The sequence below is a fragment of the Coturnix japonica genome, chromosome 14 (assembly GCF_001577835.2).
Source record: "Coturnix japonica isolate 7356 chromosome 14, Coturnix japonica 2.1, whole genome shotgun sequence".
Classification (NCBI taxonomy): domain Eukaryota; kingdom Metazoa; phylum Chordata; class Aves; order Galliformes; family Phasianidae; genus Coturnix; species Coturnix japonica.
Genome location: NC_029529.1, coordinates 3932403 through 3952854, shown reverse-complemented (window position 1 = coordinate 3952854; position 20452 = coordinate 3932403). Strand labels below are relative to the sequence as shown.

At 44.9% G+C, this 20452-nt stretch overlaps 1 protein-coding gene across 3 annotated transcripts in view; it reads right to left on the bottom strand.

Moving 5' to 3' along the window:
- Positions 1 to 1069: 1069 nt before the first annotated feature.
- Positions 1070 to 20452, bottom strand: part of SDK1 (sidekick cell adhesion molecule 1) — a 360897-nt gene continuing 341514 nt past the window's right edge. For all 3 annotated transcript variants that reach the window (XM_015876860.2, XM_015876861.2, XM_015876862.2), the window contains 5 exons: positions 18139 to 18303; positions 15937 to 16074; positions 13854 to 13974; positions 13488 to 13617; positions 1070 to 7018 (listed from right to left, as the gene is read on the bottom strand). In XM_015876860.2, coding sequence (XP_015732346.1) covers positions 6746 to 7018; positions 13488 to 13617; positions 13854 to 13974; positions 15937 to 16074; positions 18139 to 18303 — 827 coding nt within the window. In that variant the 3' untranslated portion in view covers positions 1070 to 6745. The remainder of the gene's footprint in view (positions 7019 to 13487; positions 13618 to 13853; positions 13975 to 15936; positions 16075 to 18138; positions 18304 to 20452) is intronic.

The window sequence follows — 20452 nt, the reverse complement described above, 5'->3', positions numbered from 1 at the left end:
AGGAAACAAATGAGACAAATAGCAGGAAAAGGGGCAGCAGTGAAAGCCCTGATTGCTTGATTCAGTCAAGCCATTGCCTGTGCTGCTAAGGGCAGGGTGGGAAGCCAATCTGTGTGCTTTGGTATTGTTTAGGCTACAAATGCCATGGCAGATTTCCCATCCAATCCAGTGTTTATGTCTGTGCTCCATTCCTAACCACAAAAACATGTGCAGAAGAAACGTGTCCCGAGCAGAGCAAGGGCTGGAAGCAGAAGACGATGCACTTTTGGGCTGAATGACCTCAAAAAAAGGACTGCTGCGTGTTCTGGCAATTTTGTAGAATAATGTCTTGTTCACAAAATTCTACAGTTAGAAGATTTTCATCTTCAAAATGGGTACGTTGATACCTCTAAGTTATTACAAGCTACCAGTCAGAGGGGAGTCTGTATTTATCTAACACTGCATTGTTTGCAATAACCCTTTCAGGAGCAGGAAAAGGAGTTCTTTCCTTAGCAGTTTGACGCCCAGCCTTTGGAAAGCAGTGATTTCCCACCTCTCACTTCTCCCAGCAGGGCTGCAGCCAACCTACCCGCATGTGGTTTACTTCCTAGCTAGGGAAATGCTGCAGACACCTCCCCATTGTAATGGCTGCATGGGTTTACATGAGGTAGGATCCAGCCCACCGCCATCAGCACTCCTGTGGGACCCAAATATTGGCTGCTACCACCCTGCAGGGACAACCAAACAACACAAAGCAGCAGCCCCAATTGGGTTTCAGCTCATCTGGGAGGAAGTTTATCACCACTGAACACCACCGATTTCAGGCTGACCAAATTTTGGGTGTAAACGATTTGAGAGCGTCGTTTGAGCTGAAAAGCAGCAGGGGATTATAAGATTTTATAGCCCAGAACTAACAGCGTGGAATTTCAGCCTGTGTTACATTTTCACTATCCTGAGCTGTTAAATCGTGAACACTCTGGCAAGGTACCAAACCATTTCTTTTAGCCAAAAATAACAGAAGTGTCTTGAAAACATTCTCTCCCCCAACCTCTCGTCCCACCCCTCAATAAAAGTACCAAGGACACATGCATTCCAAAATCGTTCTTTTAATTAGAAGCAGTTTTGCAAAAGAAGAAGTAACTTTCTCATATAAAATAGTGGAGTGGTGAAGGTGAGGCTTAACGAGAGGTGTGGAACGAAAATCCAGGGCAAACCCCCAAGGAGACACTGAAGTGAAAGCAATGACCCGATAACCACAGTACACAAAAGGGTAACTCCAAAACAGCTGTGTAAGGTGGTCCTACCCCTGAGCTGGCAGCAGGTACCACGTCAGAGGATGGATCCCATCCCAAGAATGGCAAAGCAACCTGCGACTGCTGCCATGGGCTCAGCATCACCACCAGGGAGTGCGGTGCCACACTCCAGGTCCCACCTGCAGGACATCATCACGTCTGCTGACAAGCAGAAAGGTGTCCCTTCCAGATGTAAAGAATTGGACATCGATGGGAAAACACTTTGATATAAAGCACTGTGACCCCGTGCCAGTCTCTATATCCAGTGATTCAAGCCCCAGGAAAGTGCACAGTGATCAAACAGTAATCAACAGAAATAATGATTTTCCTGTCAAGTCTTGAGACTCCAAGGCCATTTAAAAAGGGCAGGTGGCAGCTTTGAGAAGATAAAAGTTCTGAGTCAACGCCTGAATCTCAAATCATAAAGGAATCTCACCTCTTGTTCAAACACATCTCACCTGTCCCATGTGTCACACGCGTGTGCTTATCAGTGCTGGCTCTATGACAGTGGGTGGCAAGCTTTACACCTTCACAAAGTGCAAGCCAACTTTGTCTGGGAGGGCTGGGTCTGAGATGCAAGGGGGAAGAAAAGGAGTACGAAAATGCGAAGAAATGAAGGGATTTGTCAGGTAAAGCCATTAGAGGCTCAACCCCAACCCAAACTGTTCAGTCTTGGGGTTTATGTGCTCCTAACTGAAGAGTGGCTTTCCCTAAGAAGGTTCCAGTGAACACTGTACAACCACGTTGCCACACGTGTGGCCTCTGTGTAAGCTCAGCAGCAATAAAACCTCTCCCCACATGACCTCTTCTAACATCACGATGTTGTATGGACTTCACTCATGCTGATTTAAGAAATGTGACTGAACTAGCAGGAACTCCGGATTGAACAACATGGTTCGCAACACAACTTGCCTGTCCAGCAGTTGTTCTACGATGGCTTTTGCTCTCCAAATAGGATCCCTCCATTGCATGTGCCCTTTTGGCTATTATTGAAAAAGGAAACTGGCAAAGATAGGATGTTTTGGGATCGTGTTCTCCCTTATGTCTCAGGTGTCTAGGATGGCTGATTTATAACGGCCATGCCTAAAGTCATCTTTCTTGCTTTTTCTATTTTAGAACTTCCTTACAAATTCTTCCTCTAGAAGGATTGCCCTGTTTAGTTTGAAAACTGCAGTTGGGAGAAGACACTGGTGCTCTGTCTGCATAAACTGCTTTCTGTCCTCCCTTTTTGGAGAGCAGATTGGATAATCTTTGGATGACCCGATGGATTTCTTGAGGAGAGCAATGACAAAGATAATAAATGTATCCCCCCTTCAAGACAGACTGGGATATTTATTCTAAAATATTGCTACAGCAGCTTCTGGCAGAGGCTTGGATATAAGCAATGAGATCCTGGCCCATCTGCAAAGCATCACTGGGTTTAGCACTCCAAAGGAGGAGAAAAAAATTACTTTAGGGTAACGGATTAGTATTTGTTTTTTCTCTCTCTCTTCCCTCCCCTCTCCCCCTTTTTTTAGTGCTAACTCTGTCCAAAACTGGGATCACTTGGCACAGGGTGATTCCTTCAGCAGCTGCCTATGAAAGCTTTTGTCTGACACGTTCTCACTTCTCCCTACATGGGGAATTTCCAGCTGCTGACTCTCAGGGTGGGGAAGAAGAGGCTGTCCCCAATGGAAGCAAAAGAGTGCCCTCTCCTGTCCCTTCTCACCGCTGCTGCTCCCACCCAGCAGCACCAGCCGTGCACTAAATTGAGATTAAGAGGTGGGAATGGAAAATATTCCACCTGAGGGAGCAACCTGTGCTGGGGGACACACAGTGTGTGACAGGGCATTCTTCTCCTGCTCAAAACAGGATATTTCCATGGCTATCACATGAAAAATGAGCTCCTGTTAAGCTGTTCCCTGAAATGTCTCCCTTGGTCATTTCTTAAGGTTGCTTTTATTTTTTAATAACAGTCACCGAGAGACCTGAGAAACAAGGCAGAGGAAATAAATAAATACAAATAAAATGCCCTAACAAGGAGTTCTACATATAAGTCTCCTTTTCTTTCAAGACGGTTCTAAACAAGGAGAAGGAAACAGAAGTGGATTTGATGGGCGAAGTTATTCTAAAATGACAGCTCATGTTTAAAAGTTGTATTTCAAAGCTGTAATTCCCAAAGATTACAGCTCTAAGAGAGAGCTTTCTTGCTAACTGATGGAGTGTTTCCTTCTAGATGGAACAATTTACCTGGTATCAGAAGTAAATAAAACCTACCTATTTGTCACATTTTGCAATACAGCATGTGAGCAAGAAGGCACAGGCATCATGCATGTAGCTATACGTGACCTGGGCAGGAGAACTCATATCCTGTTCTCATTTTAGGAGGGAGCAGTGCAGTGAAAGCCTAAATAAAATAAACCCATAAATAAGAAAAGCCAACTGTGAAACAAAACAACATCGAGAGTGATAATGGTCCAGAATGGAACAGAGATGGTTTTGCTCAGATCAGCAGGACCTCCAGGCATCATTCCTAACCTTTTATTTTGGTGGCAGTCAAAGGAAAGGGCCGTACAGCCAACACGGCAGGACCCCAGCAAGCTCGGAGCATTTCAGTTGCAGATGGCACTGAGAAAAAAGGGATCATTTCTTCTTGCTTTATACAGATTGTGCTGCTCCCCATGTCTTCCTTCAGTGCAACTGTGGCCACAGATTCCATTTTCTCCATTCCCCGTGGTTTTTCTTGCCTTTTTACTCAATGTGGTATTGGAACACTCCCAGGGAATAATTGCACCTTACAGCAGTTTAGACCCAGCAATATTCAGGAGATATGAAGCTACTCACCCCATGCTGTCCTTTGGAGCAAGATCTTCAGTATGTGATCTATTTTATACTAATCTGTATCCACGAGTCCCTGAAAGACTCCCATAGCACTGCCTCTCTGACCTGTTGGGTGAGCCCCTTTAACACTCCAACAGCGATAGCATCGTTGTGTCCCATGTACGTATAATAAGAGGTTTAAAATAAGTAATCTGATGCAGGAAACAACGAGGGAAAAAGAAAACTAGATGGAAAGTCATACAGGTAAATTTGCCTAAGAAACAAAACAAAAAATGCAGACTGCAAACAATTCATTGTCAGTTCAGTAATCAAAGCAAAGTCCGTATGGCTTAAGAGAACAGTCAAAGTGCAGAGAAGGCAGTGGTTTTTCTTGTTTGTTTTGCATTCCTCTTCACCATCAGCTCAAGTCATCTCCTTTGGAGCCTCTTCTCCATCCCACACATGTCCTACTCAAGTCTGGAGAGGGGGATGGCTCACAGGGTTTTGGCTTGAGAAGGTGCCTTTACAAGTCCTTTGTGATTTAATGATCCATGAATCATTATCCCAAACTCAAAAGCCCTTGAACACATCCAATGGAGTTTTTGGTTTTGAATTCTTTCTTTCTGGAGCCTTTGGAGAAGAACAACAACCCAGTGTCAGTGCTATCCAGAAGCTGTACATAACAAGAGCAGCAGTGCTCAGACGCAGTGCCAAAGAGCACAGGCAGTTCTATGCTGGTTTGTCCTGCCCGAGAGGCACAGAAAGGTGACTGCTGGAACCTCACCTGTTCAGGTGAGATGATACCAAGCAGCTTCTAACCAGGCCTAAGAGCACAGATGGGCAGGCTCTGTATTCAACATTAGGTTGGTTTCAACAACCTGACATAAGACACCATCATCCAGTGCCATTGCTGGCCTGCATCTCCCTAGAGAGGACAATTTCCCTCCTCCAGGGACAATTTGCAATAGGAACAGTGCCCACACGTGCCCTCATGGGACGTTAGCAAGCAGCAGGATGCCAGTTCTGGCTGACCTACATTCAGCTGGGAGGGAATGCCAGGTGCTGGAGTGGCAAGATTGTGCCTCCTTTCAAATTTGCCTTTCAAACTCTTGCAGTAAAGAGTGCAGTGGTCCAGGAATGCTGCTAGATCCAAGGGCTGGACTCATAAAGCCCTTGCAATTTCCTTTTGAGCAAACAACCAATGTGCTGCTAAACAGACTCGGGAAAAAGGTAGAAACAAAGAAAACAAAAGAGGAGCTGTACAAAAGGATGGAAAATAAACAAAAAGTCCTCTCTCTTTTTCAAAGGCTGTAGCTTCAAGTGCACAAAGCAGCCGATAAATGTGCACAAGGTAATTCGCAACCCTAACACTTGAAAACCTGGTTAGCTTTATTTGGAGACACTTTGTTGCTTCTCCTAGATATGAAGGTGAAGAATCAATAAAAGGCACCTGTGGACACCAAAATTCACCCAATCCATGTGACACGTCTTTGTACTAGAAAAATAAAATCAAACAAACCCAACTACCACGTACTTTTTTATAGACCAGTAAGCAGCACTGCAAAGTCTGGGCAAGAAAGAATGCTCTATTTCTATTGACAGGGCAGGATAACTTTCATGATCAAAACCCCCATCAATTAGCAGACTCTCTCGCTTGTCACTGCAATTAATTGAAAGATTCCTCTGGCTTGCTGGATTTTGTCCTCTGACTTTTGAAAATGAACAACTCAAATGGCACATGCAGTCCATGAGGGAGGATTAGAGCCACACCAAAAATAAACTGACCTCGCATTCAGATTCTTCCCATTTGTCTCACCCACTGCTGCCTATAGAGCTCTTTTGAGCCATCCACATTTCTAATGACCCTGGAGTTAGAATATTTAAAGATTCCAGCAGGCCCCGTTTGAAAAAGAAGGGAAAAAAAGGTCAGCAACTCAGTGTATGAACTCCAGTAGTGAGAGGAGAGCAGACACATCTGAGCCTAAGTGAATCAGCCAGCGCTCCTAACATGGGGAGCAGTGAGGAGGAGAGGAAAGAGGAGGTGTCTGTGATTCTGTGTCTGCTTTTCATGTAAAAAGTTTGTCCCTTCTGTTTTTAACTTCTTGACCCTGATGGCAGAGGGAAATTAAAAAGAAAAAAAAAAAAAAGAAAGGAGCCTGGGAGGTTTTATGTTTTCTCTTCGAATCACATCACAAAGCCTCTCACTGCATCTAGGGAATTCACCTCCTTGTTTGGAAATGGGTGGAGGGGGGGGGGGGGATAGGAAGAAGGGAGAGAAAGAAAGAGGGAAGAGAGGGCACGGGAGCTGCTTCCTGAAGCAGCGTTACAAAAAAGTGGTTAAAAAACCCCAACTATTCACAAGTGGTTAAAATCATCACTTCTCAGAATCCCACCCCCTCCCCCCTTCCCCCTTGATTTTCTTTTTAAGCAAAGGTTCGGCAAGTTCAGCTCCGTGTTTTGAGAATTGATTGTCTTCAGGAAAACAAAACAAAACAAAAACGACCCAAAACAAACTGAAAAAAAACCAAATAAAGAACAAAACCAGATCAGCCTCATCCATGTTCCCATCCGTCTACCCTGATAGAGAAGCTACCCACAGTTCGCCGCTCCTCACTGCTGTGGGTGACCCCAAGCAGTGCTGGCATGGCGGCTGGGCTCTTCCTTCCCACCCCGTGTCAGACAAAGGAGGAGAAGCCTGTCACTGGAGTCCGGGAGCCGGGCGCGGGCTGTCCCGTTGGGGTGTACACCCCTCCTGAGCTCTGTGTCGTGATGACAGTCTGGAAATAGGGTTCTGTCTCGCTGGCGGAGCACTCCTCATATCTGTAGGATGTTGGGTGCTTCACCCCTTTCTGCTGCCTCTTCCAGGAGTTGTAGTATGTTGGATCGCTCATGTAATGGTTCACAAAGGAATGCTTTGGCAGCTCGTCTTCGTAATCCGAGTCGGTGGCCTGGAGTATAAGGGAAAAAAAATCAGCTGTTAGCATCTAGGATTTAGCTCACTCTGCTCTGAAAGAAATTAGAGAGAAGATTAATATCACCAGCTGACAGAAGCTGTAATTTTAGGGTAGGATGGGTTGTAGTCCAAGTGTAACACATGCTGGCTGTGGGAGAGCACTGTGCTCTGGCTCTGCCAGGCCTTGATGCTAGAGGGAAATTCCACGATGATCTCTTTCAATAAGAGATGCAGAGAAAGGACAAGGTGGAATGGTTTTAAACTGAGGCAGGGGAGGTTTAGTTTGGATATGAGGAGGAAATTTTTCACCCAGATGGTGGTGACGCACTGGAACAGGTTGCCCAAGGAGGCTGTGGATGCCCCATCCCTGCATGGATGCAGGCATTCAAGGCCAGGCTGGATGTGGCTCTGGGCAGCCTGGTCTGGTGGTTGGCGACCTTGCACACAGCAGGGGGGTTGAAACCAGATGAGCATTGTGGTCCTTTGCAACCCAGGCCATTCTGTACTCCTATGATTCCATGAAATCCCTTCTAATTCAATGCAGAACTCCACAGCAAGAGCTACAGGTTCCTACTTTGACAGAAGGTGCAGAGAAGGGTGGAGTCACTGTAGGGAAACCAACCATTCTATGACTCTGATATAATCAAAGAGATCACAATTACAACAGCAATCGAGAATCTCTCTACTCCTGATGCAAGGACTGACAGGATGCTTTTTGTGCACAGCTGTTAGCCATGCTGTTGTGTATGCTGGTCAGGTCAGGGCACCTGCACAGTGACCGGAGTTTGGCTTGCAAGCCCCATTAAATACTGCAAATTAGTTATATCACAGGGAGGGAGTTAAGCAAAACCAAAATTTATTTTAGACAAACAACTCTATTTTGTACTTTCCAGTTGATTACTGGTAGCGTAGCAATGCACACAAACAGCAATGATGGAACCAGTAGCCTCAGAGCTGGTACCAGCACTTCACTGGAGCTGAGGAGCACTGCTGGGCTGTAACCAGAGCAGCTCTGTGCCCCCAGAGCGCTGCTGCTGGGACACAGCTGCAGGAAGCACTGAGAGCTCATCCATCTCCTCTGAACAGAGACCATGGCAAAGCCTTGCCCATAGCATCCAAGCGCACATTTCCCTTCTGTTCCCACTGACATTCCCACCAATAGGAGCTACATCCCACACAGCACACAAACGTTTACTCAGTCATTGCCGTATCTCATGCCTTCTCCTGAAATCTCTCATTCAAGCATGCAAAAGCTTTTATTCTTTTTCTTTTTCCCCCCTGATAGCCTGCATAGCCAACCCAAAAGGCAACTAAAAATCAAAGGGGTGGCTGCCTATGGCATACAAGAGAGAGACGGGTAAGCACAACTCACAACCGCTAGTGACTGCAACTGGCTTCAGAAGGTTGGTATCATTCTGATCTGACACCGCACAGCAAACACACACCCTCCTTGATCCTGCCTGTCACACAACTAGTCTCTCCTCCTCTAAAGCTCCTTTCTAATGGCCTCTGAAGAACAATCCTCAAATGCCTTGCGAACCATCATTTGAAAAGGGCACCGCATCCATCATCCCACTCCTTTGCTTAGATAGCTGCTTCAATACTATTTCGTGCCCGTTTTCCAGCACAGAGGGTGATAGATGGGGCTGGGAAATTTTTTCCCAGACTTTTCTGAAACTCTGAGCAATGCAGTTTGCTAACAGCTATGCAGCATCCCCCTTCTGCTAAGCATGCTTTGGATCTTTCTATTGTTTTAAGACTGCAAAGCTCCAGGTGTCTTGATGCGTAATTAATATTACAACAAAACCCCACCAGCATTTAACAATTATTCCAGAAGGAACTCAGCAAATCTATCACCTGGAAAAACGCTCCTTTGCACCAGCTGCCAACCTTGGGAAGACAACACCGGGCTCCCTCCAAAGGCCTTCCTGAACAGGTGGTTTTTGCAGCGTGCTTGGAATATCCCCAGATTTGGAACGCTCTGCAGCCAGGGGGTACAGAGAGCAGCTCCAGAGTCTTGGCACTGCTGCAGGAAACATCCTGCCAGCACAGCCCTGTCTATTTTGTAAGGGGCTCCAACAAAGTGCTTCTGCTGATGGTGGATGTGGCAGTGTGACAGACAGAGGCTACAGCTCAGGTCCTCAGCTGCAGAGGCAACAGACTTTTCCTGCAGACCTGGTTTCCTCTGTTCCTGTCAAGAAATAAGATGTTGTGCTTTGCACCAGCCTATGTGTTGCTGCAGCTCTGTATGCTAGTGTTAAGGCTTAAAGTGCCTGGGGAGCTGGGAGACGATGTCAGCATCCAGAAAAAAAGCCTCTGCATCCCAAGCAGAGGCAGATGGCTGCGGCTCATTCACCAGTGAGCATCACCTGAAGGTATAAACTCATGGATGTGCTCCCCCCACCAAAGGCACGATGCAACCGCAGCTCTTGCCACATCTTCTGACTCCTTCCCCAATCCAAAGTCAGTCTCAATGCCTCAGACTCGGTCCTCCAGCCCCAGAAAAACAAGCCTCTGCTGGGGAGATGGATCGCATCAGCTGAGTTGCAGTGTTGTACACATAAGTAAAAATAAAAATAAAAAATCACTTCCTGCAGCTCCTTCCTGGTCTTCCTGATGGCCCCGCAGACACAGAGAAGAAACATACAGGTAGTTAAAAGGCCAGGAGGTCTAAGAAGAAATGCTGAGAAGCAGCTGTATCCATGAAAGGAATGCATCACTTGATAGGTACAATAATAGCGATGCAGCCACTTGATTCCTGTCCATTGCTAGGAGAAATATACTTACCCACAGAACTAATACAGTTTCTGTACCTAAGCCAAGTCCTTTTGAGACTGCCAGAAATCAACATAATAAAGAGGAGAAATATTGGGAGCACTTTTAGATGGGCTGCTGCCATTTGAAATGGACTCGCCCTGTATAGAAAGTGGGATTTTCAAACTAGGCCACCTGCTGATAATCTGTCCACTAATTAGCCCATTATCCCAACTGAAAGAGAATACTAATGTAGTGTAAATAAGACCAGTGCCTTTGAGAAAGGACTTTCACGAAACTTATATAGCTGCAAAAGCCTCATCTCACTTCAGCCTTTCACCATTGATAGTGCTGATGCTGGGAAGGATAACCTGTATTTTGGCGTTTCAAAGTGTTTTCTTTGTATTTCCTTCAAAATAAGCAAGAACCAACTATTCTGTGTTTCCTAAGTCTCTTCTAAGGTCCGCTCTGAATGAGGTATGGATACCTGCCTGTAGCAGCAAGGAATTCTCTAAGTTATGATCCCACATCCCTGTCTACCCCAATGAAAGTCGAAAAACAGATGTTTTGCATGTCAGTATAGACAGCTTATATTAGAGGATTACTTTCTAGTGTTTTTAAACTACTGAGGAAATAGAAATGCTGCAGGGCTTTTTGCTTTGTTTTCAGTTTTCCCCACTCTGCATCGCCCTTCAGTGCGACGGTGGCTTTGTTTCCTTGGAAACCTCCATAGGCTGAAGCATGATTGGTGTACGGTGACATTAGAGGCTGTCAACCAGAGTGCGGGGATGCCTATGAAATAATAAATACAGAAAATGAGAGGCTATTTAAGTATTATATTGATAGCACAAAATGCACAAATGCTGCTCAGAGGCAAAACAGCAATGAAGAGTTGGCTATCTGAGTCAATGGGAAATTTGAAAGTAGTTCCAATTATTAGTAGCATTTTAAGAGAATGGATAAGAAACAGCTTTCTGAGATTATTTCTTAAGATGTAGATGGCAGCAGCTTCTCTTGGTTGACATGAAATGGGTATGTGTAAAAGAGGCAAGGGAACATGTTAGGCAAGTCATTTTGCTGGACGTGGGAACCTTACCCACGAATGTCTCATCTGCAGCCGCTGCCCAACTTGTCAAAATTGCTTGAGAACATCAGAAACAAGTGAAATCATATTCCCCAGTAAGTGTTAAGTGGAAATGTATGGTATGTTCCTACAGAGCTGAGAAAGGGAAAATCAGTTATGCTGCAACGGGCAGCTTGGAAGACCAGAGCATCTCCAGCGTTCAGCAGGGACTGATACTACATGGAATCTGTGAGAATATCACCTCCTGAAAACAGTTTTTGGGATACCACAAAGACGTGTGAGCATAAGCAAATACACAACACCCTGCTCTGCTCTGCAGTAGAACTGCCCTTCTCTGGCTGGCTGACATCAAGGATGTATCATCGTATTTCCCTACAATGGTGAGCACCAAATTTCTTCAGATCGTCTGTTCAGATCCTGGTCCACTTGACTCATTACCTAAAAGCCTATTATTATTAATCATTTAGAAATTACACTCTTAGCACTCTCTTGCTCCACACCTGCCAATTAAACTACTTTAACCTCATTAACGGTACTGGTGCTTGGCTTTCATGACATGGAGTGAGTTAACCATTTGATTTATGAATACTGGAGTGCTGCTTGGTCTGCTACATTTCCTCTTCGTTCCTTTCTTGCTCTCCTCGTCAGGAGGGAGCACGGAGGAAGGCTCCCAGGCAGCTGTGTTGCAAATGCAGTCAGTCAACCTGAGAGTTTCTCTCAGGCTTCTTCGTGCTCAGTAAAGCCCAGGAGACTTGAAGCCAGCGAGCTTCCTTCTTTTCCATAGAAAATCTTGACACTTCAGGCAACAGGGGTAGAACTAAGAAGCAATGAGGTGACATATGGGTTGAAAGCAAAAGCAGTGTTTTTGGCCTTGCCTGCCCTTCTGTGCAGTGCAGTGAGTGGAATTCGAGAACAACGCAAATATGTATTAGAGGAAAAGAGCATCAGGATCCCCTTTTCTGCAGAGGACTGAACATGTGTAGAGCTCTTATATAAAAAAGATATCTTTAACTCCTCATTTAATAGGAAACATCCTTGCCTGCTAAAAGCGATGGAGATTCTGAAATTCTCAGACAACCAGAGCTTGTCTGTTAAGATATCCTCTGAGAACAGAAATCGAGAGCAGAAAAGATGAACAGGAAGAGCTAATAGGTATAGGAATATTTGAAAACAGAGCGGTCAAACATCTATACCCACCTCTGCCCCTGTGCCCTCATCTCCAGTCTGTACCAGCCAACACAAACAGCATTTTCAGGCTGATCAAAAGGCAGCATCTCCTCTTGCTACCTCTACCGGGAGCCTATTAACATTTCATGCCTAAAAGCACTCCCCACAAAAATAAGCAAGCATCAAAGACATTATACAGAAGGGCTGCATATCTAAGCCCCAAGGAAAAACAAGAGGCACATTTTGTTCCCATTCTCACATGCAGACACAGTCACAAAAACACTAGAATCTCAATCGAGACCTTCAGGCTCGACTGCAATACACAGTAAATAAATAATATTAATAATAGCCTGAGGAGAAGAAAAAAAAAGAAAAGACACAACACTTTCTTCTATGTCATACAAACAGTGCATATAGAAGGCAGTAATGACACCCTGCAAGGAGACTTTTGCGCATTACCAGGAAATACCACATGGGGCAATGAAATTAATGTCAGAAGGTGCCAGCGCTAAATTCATGATCATGCTCAGCAAACTGTTTTAATGACAGGTTTAATGCTGGGTTGTTACAGTGACATGACCAAAGCACTACGGCTTTAATCTGGAGGTAGCGCTTGTGCATCGCGCAGACAGCAGCTCCAGCTCTGCCAAAGAAGCTGCTGGCACGCCGGGTCGGCGATAGGGCAGCACAAAGCAGCAGGCTGTCCGTGGTAATTAACAGGAGGGGAGAGCTAGGTAGCCAGGAAAAGCAGCTGTAGCTGCAGGTGCAGAAAAGCTACAGATGAAAACTGTCATCTCCCTTCACTACTTGCTGCTCTTGATTTATTCTTGCTGGAAGGGTCAGGTTTGGAGTGGTTTGGCCCACTGCTCGCTTCTTGTGCTGTCAGCTCAGATTCATCAGGATCTCAGCTGACAACACACGATTTGAGAGACAGATTTACCTGTCTGCATGTCCCTCGAAGTCTGCTTATTCACCCATGGCCACTGCTGGGCTTTTACAGACCATAACCACTTTATTTCTTCTTAAAGGAGATGTGACACAAGATAGAGCACTGCCAAATGTGTAATGCTGGCATACAACTACCTTCCTTGGGAAACAGTCTGAAAGCATCCCAAGCAGAAGGCTTCTGTAGACTGGGATGTTTGGAAACCCGAATGTTGGGTTCTCAATGCAATCACTATGAGATTCCTGGCAGGTTACTGATTCCACATGTACTCCCACTATAATGCAGGCAGCATTTCCCATCACTAAAGAACACAGTTCCAAATCTCAGTGTTTACTGCAGCTGCCTAAAAATGCACTGTGAAAACGTGTGATGCAAACAGCTTGATATCAAGGCAGACAAATAATGGCAACAGCGTAATGCAGTTGTGGAAGTGGGATTTCAAAGTCTTTGGTTCGGGGAATGAATCTGTGCAGTGACTGGACAACACTCAGCGAGGCAAAGGTGAACACTTACCTCTGACTCTGACATTTCTAAGGGTTTCTCATTGAGTCCCAAGCCCTCAGTCAGCACAGCTCCATTGTACTTGTTGCAGATATCCTCATCAGAGTAGTGCAGCCCACCCGGGCTTGGGCGAGGAGGGGACCTGGCAAACATAAGAAGTGAGTGTATGGATGCTGTCATTTCTCTGAAATGATACAATTAGAAACAATAAAACCATGCTTAGTAATCAAAATTACAGCCTGGAGCAGTGAGTTGGGCTGCAGTGTGAAGACCTCCTTAGATCCACCAAACAACAGTGGCTCCGTGTTGCTTACTTAATAGCTGCCTGAATCAAGATGAAAAGACATTTCCAGCAGTGGGGTGCTCCCAGCTCTTTACCTGGTTCCATTTTTCTTTGAGAACGTGCTCTTGATGTTTAGGTGTCTGCTGTTGAGCTCCAAAGCAGTGAAGCCTCCATTATCCAAGGTGACTGACTCTTCCACATTGGAGATGGTCTTACCTAGAGCCAGGCAATGAGAGATTCAGCTGAAACAAGGGCATTTCCCTCCCAGATATGGCTTTACGAGTGATTAAAGATGAGCTGCTAACTTTCCCTGCTTTATGTTTTATTATATCACTATTCTTTTTTTAATCTCTCTAGCTTTGTTACTGGAAAATGAGTATGAAGTGGAAGAAAGGAGACTATTGAAAGTGCAGACAGGCAGAAGGAGCAAAAATAGGGGAGGGAAGGAGTCATGGATGAATGCATTTCATTTGATGGTAAGTATCTAAAATAATGCAGGTGAATGGTGCTCCACAAGTGCTTATTCTTGTTTCTTGACTACAAATGGAACCCAGGGGAGTATTTCAGGTGGCCACTGAAGGTGTCCTAAATCAGGTGATGTGCATCCCATTCATACTGACTGAAACTAAACAAAAGTAAAACTAGGAAAGGCAGAAAAAGAAGAAACAAACAAACAAAGCAGGGAAGCAAGAGAACGGGTTAGTGGGTAGTAAATGGGAAAAAAAGATGACAGAACTGTAATGAGAATAAGAAATAGGTGTGAGAAATCAGACAATGTGAGGCAGGGAAAAGGACAAGGATTGGCAGAAAAGGGAAAATACAGCAAGGTATGTTTGTTCTTGTGATCAAATATAGCAAGAGCTTATTCTCTTCCATGCTCTTTGTAATCCCAAAGGTGTGAGCTCGGCTCGTGTCCTGCAGAGAAAGACCAGTTGCGTATTGCCACTTCGCAGCAGACAGGTGCTCCATCCTCAACTTCAATTTCAATGCTACACTAAGACTCAGTGTGAACACTGATACCTGATAGTGCAGGTCAGACGTGTCTTTTCTTGTCTGTGCCCCAAACACACAGCACAACTAAGAAGATGAGTGATTTCCCATGAGCTATGCATACAAATACGTAATAGTATTAACTTGGTAAAATGCCATAGTATTCATACATTTTATATGCCATGGGACTAAAATCTGATTTTCTAATTCTTGTTAGAAGTGAATTATAAAGAAAGAAAAGATCTTCTCTTTGGGACTGAATTGCTAAATACTGCCTGGAAGACTCTTTCCAGACTCCTTCATTACATTAATCCCTTAGAATGAGTAGAATAAAGACTCATCCACTCAATCTGACTCATTAACGGGCTTTTTTTGGCAAGACCTTCTAGCAACAGAGCAATTTCTTGCTGGAGGTGGAGACAGCTACCAAAGAAACACACAAATGAATGACTTTTTCATGTAAGGTGAAGAAAAGGTAAGAACAATATTCACTGCTCCAGAACCAGGTGCTTAAAAGGGGGACTTCCAACGTTCCCAGTTACAGAGCAAGTACCTCTTTCCTGTCAGAAAGGAATGGTAAAAACTGTAACTAAAGGAAAATTCATGTCTTGATCCTTGCAGTGCCCTGAAGTCCAGCAGGCCCAGATAACCAAGGCACCTCTCAGCTCCTTGGCACCAGCCCAGTAACTGCAGCTTGGCTTAGGGAACAAACATGAGATGCTGGGTACTCTATTTAATATAAAGGAGCTATGATGTAGTCCTCACACATACAGCCATAGGATATTTGCATTGGGTACAGACATGGAAAGTAGAACCCTCTCCCCATCTATCAGGGAATGACAACTAAGCTAAATGAGGTCTCAGCTCATTCATTTTTTGTGGTCCTCTGCCAAGCATTTGACCCAGACGCCTTGGCTTTTGTTGCAGTCCCTGGGCCTTCCAGATGCTGTTCCATCCAAGCCCATGGTAAACTTCCAAAATCTCACAGGCTCAGGCACTCTTTGCCCAGCAAGACCACGGGCAAAAGCCACTTCTACCAAATCAAATAGTAAAACTATCCAACTCTTCTGCCGAGCAAAATACCTATCAAGAGAGCCCATGCTGGTGAAATCAAGATTTCAAAGGGAAGACATTTCTAATTCCTGAAGACCATGAGAGCATGTGCACAGTGCAGAGCTGCTGTCGTACCTGCGCTGCAGTTCTTGTACTTCTTGCTCTGGCCATGCAGGACCAAAGCAAACACCACCAACAGGATCAGGATCACACTGGAGAGAGCCATCACCAGCAGAAACCACCACTCCTCGTAGAAAGGGGCTTCTGTTTGTGCTGAAAACACAAAAGAGGAACAACATCAACTCCTTATGCTCCTGCAGAATCTTCCTTTCCCCCAGACAGTGAGCTAGACCCCTAACAGTGCACTGGAAAAAGGTGTTCAAAGGAGTTACCTGAACTTTGTCTTTTCTCAAATCATTTCATTCCATTTGGCCTCAACTGGAGGCATGAAAATGTTACATATTTCCCCTTCCCAGAGTTCACTTGCCCGTGGTTTCAAGCAGTAAGTACTATTGTTTTCTTGCTGTGATATTCTCCTTGACAGCACCTCTCAGCTTTGACCAAAAGTGCTGCCACTGGAGCACAAAGAGCGGCTGTATGTAATCTCCCTGTAGTTTACCCTATAAGGAGCGGGTGATGCCAGGAGACCAACCCAAATCCTCACTGCTACCGAACCCAGGCATTCTCTTTCCTCTCACTGTCCCAGACCATGGATGTAAACTAATATCTGCTGTAAGCCTGATGATGTGGGCAATCTGTTCCAGATCACTGGGTATTCTGCAGCAGTGAAAAGCAGCCACAATCTTTATTTGTTAGGAAGCCAGCCCAGGCTAACAAAGTCCTAAAGGCAAACTGCACAGGGCACGCTGGGCTGAGCAGATTCAGTGCAATTTACACCTCCCTGTGCGAGCTGAAGTGGGCAGCATAAAATGCTGTATACTTTTATGGCTGGAAATCTCAACGGAAACCTCTTACTTTCATGCAGCAATTTGAGATGAATACTGAAGCATCAAAAGGAGGTGAATTAAATAGTTCAGCTCAAGTGGAGAACTTACAAACAAGCAGTTTATTTATAAAAAGCATCAGAAGGAGTTGCATGTCCGGCTTCAGGGGAAATAATGTCTCCTGGGAATGCAAACACTGACATGATCACTGACCCTTTACATTGTGCTACAGCCTCTGTGAAACCACAGATAGGAATAACACTGACTCTTGGTGGTTGAAGTGGGCTGTCTGTGCCCTTGTCCTGAAGGAGAAAAGCAAGGGTAGCACTCACACTGATATCCACAGACAGCTCTCAGGCTAAGTGGTTAATTGTGTAAGGACAAATGCAGCGGTGATGGCGATAGCAGCATTTACTGCTCCTGCCTGCTGGGTAACCACTGAATGGTGTTTATGCTTTTCACTGGAGAAGCAAAGAGATAAAAGCCACTCCAGATGCTGGAGCACTGCCAGGTTCTCAGGACTCTCCAGAACTTTGAATCACAAAGACATTTTATCAAGTTCTTTTATTCCTCATCCGTCTTTGCTGACACAGCGAGGACAAAACCTGTTGCTCAAAAGCAACCTGGAGTACAGCCCTCTCTGCAAATGTAAGAGGAAACATGAGCAAGACGTTCATAAGGGCAAGCTCTCCCACTTCACAACAGCCCATCAAACTGAAGCTGTCCAAGCACAGCAAGCTGAGTAGAACTGAAAGTTTATTTTCAGGGCACTAAAGGTTCCTTTAGGAAATCAGAGTGCTGCTTTGTCCAAAGGGACTCAGGAAGAGTGTTTAGGCCATAGCCCTCTGAACTGGGAATTATCATAAGAGTGGGAATAGTGGGAAGAGTCCACGAGTGCCACCACCAATCTGCTGTGGTGAAGGGGAATGGGGGCATCACAGTGTGCTGGAATTGCCAGCACAGAGGCTATGGTGAGTAATTTCGGCAGATTACATTTTGACATTCTTGAGATCTGTATGTAAAATAACACAGAAAGTGCTTATCACAGAACCTTGGGAAAAGAGAAGAAAGCAGAGTAAATGAATCAACAGACCTGGAGAGGAGGAAGGAGAGAAAGCAAACAAACTGTAGACTTTGTAAATTAGTCTTAAGGCAAGAAATCTTACATGTAAACACACTCACAAACTTCCTGAGAAGGTTCTTTGCCAAGCTTAAAAATGGCACAAGCTTATTTTTCCCACTGAGAGTAAAGCATACTGAAATAACAAGCCTTGATTCTCAATAATATTTTGCCCTGAAACAGGCAAAAACAAGCTGGCCTTGGTGTTCTGTCTCCCTCCTCCACCCCCAGTAAGAAAATCTGTTGGAAAGCACATCACACAAACATGATTACCTGATACTGCCACAGAGGGAACGCTTGGCTCTCCATAGCCAAATTCATTGACAGCCACCACCCGAAATTCATAGGTCACCCCCTGTTTGAGTTTGTCCAGGCTGACGGTGTAGGAGGTAGCGCTGCGAGGAATGTCCTTCACAAACATGTCCCACAGTCCTTCATCTAGGAAAGCAGCAAGGAGAGGGATGGCATTAACTGTGTGACTTGGCACTTTCTTTTGATGGTGAAAAATAATTGTTGTTAACTGTGTTGCTTCCACCACAGGCAGTGGACGTGCTTACCTGAAGGCTGCTCAGCAGTACATGCAAACGTCAGAATGCACTGCAAGACCTCATCTGTGAAAGGATTTACTCGTGATGGGGGTGTCATAACAGCCCAGCTGGGAGACACGGCTGTTAAAAGCTGCAGCAGCACCTGTGGTGACCTAAGCTGGATGGAGCAGCTGCCAACCATCTGGGTCCCTCCTGCCTGGGTGAGGTCACTGCATCTGCATGCCTGTTACCTGACAGAGCAAGTAAGCCCAGAGCAACCTGCTACATTAATGAGTCCTAATTGCAGAGGTTTTGTCTGCTTTTTACATTGCAAAAGTGTCTTCGCTATCCAAGTGTGTAGGCTAAGTTTTGTAAACCACTGTCAGATCTGGGTTTTGGCAGGAAGCACTGTAGGCTTGCATGATCTTGTTCCCCCAGTGGAATGGTGCTACTTGAGTATGCTTGGTCCTTTGCATTGGCTACACTGCAGTGTGGCACAGCCCACAGAGCGAGGCAGCAGGCATTGCATTTTTGTGCCATATATTTTTAAGCAGAAACGAGGTTTTGTTTGCATTACAAAGCTTTCAAAGTTTCGGGAAACACGACGCCTTCTGCATAACTGATGAAAGCATTTCAGTAGGGTAATCTCAGCTCTCTGCAGCCATGCTGACATTTATCCTGATGCGCATCCTGACTAGGCACTGTTCCAGTCCCTGATCCATACCCGTAACCTTACTTTCACTTGACTTCAATGGAAAGAACTTTCAACTAGATGGATGCTGTTACCAGTAAGAACAAAACCAACTATAATTAAAGATGCCAGTCAATAATTTTGAGTGCAGGAATCAAACATTAATCTAACTAGACTGCATATCAGCAACAATTGGTGCCCGGCACTTCCACCGACAAATTGAAGTTACGGTCTACGCATGGTGCCAAACTCTCAGCCAGCCTCAGCCAGCACAGCTCTTAAGGATCTGACCTGATCAGGCTTCTACTTTTAGTTATCAAAGTTGTTCAAGCAATGTCTGTTTTTCTCTGTATGTCCCACAGCAATAGGAAGGCTGTGATAACCTCTGCATAGATACTATTCCAGTGCAGAAGCTTTGAAAGAAAGCCCTTTGCGCTGCAAGATCCAAGCATCAGCAGGACTCCTGTAGCTTGAGGTGTTATCAAGGTAACAATAAAGCAGGAGCCAGCAGCACTACCCTTAGCGACTTGTTCCGCTGCTGCAGTATGAGGCCAGAATCTGTTCTCATTTGCTTTGCATTTACCCGAGTGTAAACTAATTGGAGACGCTGCAGCAATTCCAAAGCTGTGTTGGTGTAACAGAACACAATCTGGCCCTTAGCCTACTTCTGTGCAACAGGGAATAACAGCAAAGATGGATTGATTAACACTGCAGGTGCATTTCCATGTGAATGTTTTAACTTTGGCATCGGTAAATGTTGGTTTGGTGATCTGTAACGTGCTGCACATCTAGCAACACGCATGATGACTAACAACCCCCAAACTGCTTCTTTTCTGATCATGAGGATTGGCAGTCTCAGCAGATGCAGAAAGTGGGCTGAAATGTTATTGTTCCAGCTACATTTGAGAAGTACTAAAGAACAATAAAAATAGGTAATTCTTCTGTCAGGCTTAAAATTCAGACCAATGCATTATTCACCACCATGATCAGAGTATAATGAAGTTATCATAATGTACCATTGTTATGTATTAGTTGGATATTACAATGGCTATAAAACAAGAGATAAAATATTGACTTCTTTTTTCCAGGGCAATTGAAGGCTAGATTGAAGGCTACCATGTAAACTCACAACGTGATAAAAAGGGAGCCTGGGATTTAGCTTATCCGAACAGGGTGGAGTGAGGGATGCATTTTCAAAGTTAGATTGTCACAGCCACCAATACTAAGAAGATGCATCTCAGACTATAAAATATTGCTATAATTGCTTGAATTGCCTAAGCTTTCATAAACACATTTGTAAACAGCAATAAGAGAATTTGAGCCCATTGTGAATTGTCGGAAAAGCAATTTGTTTACAATGAAAGCTGCT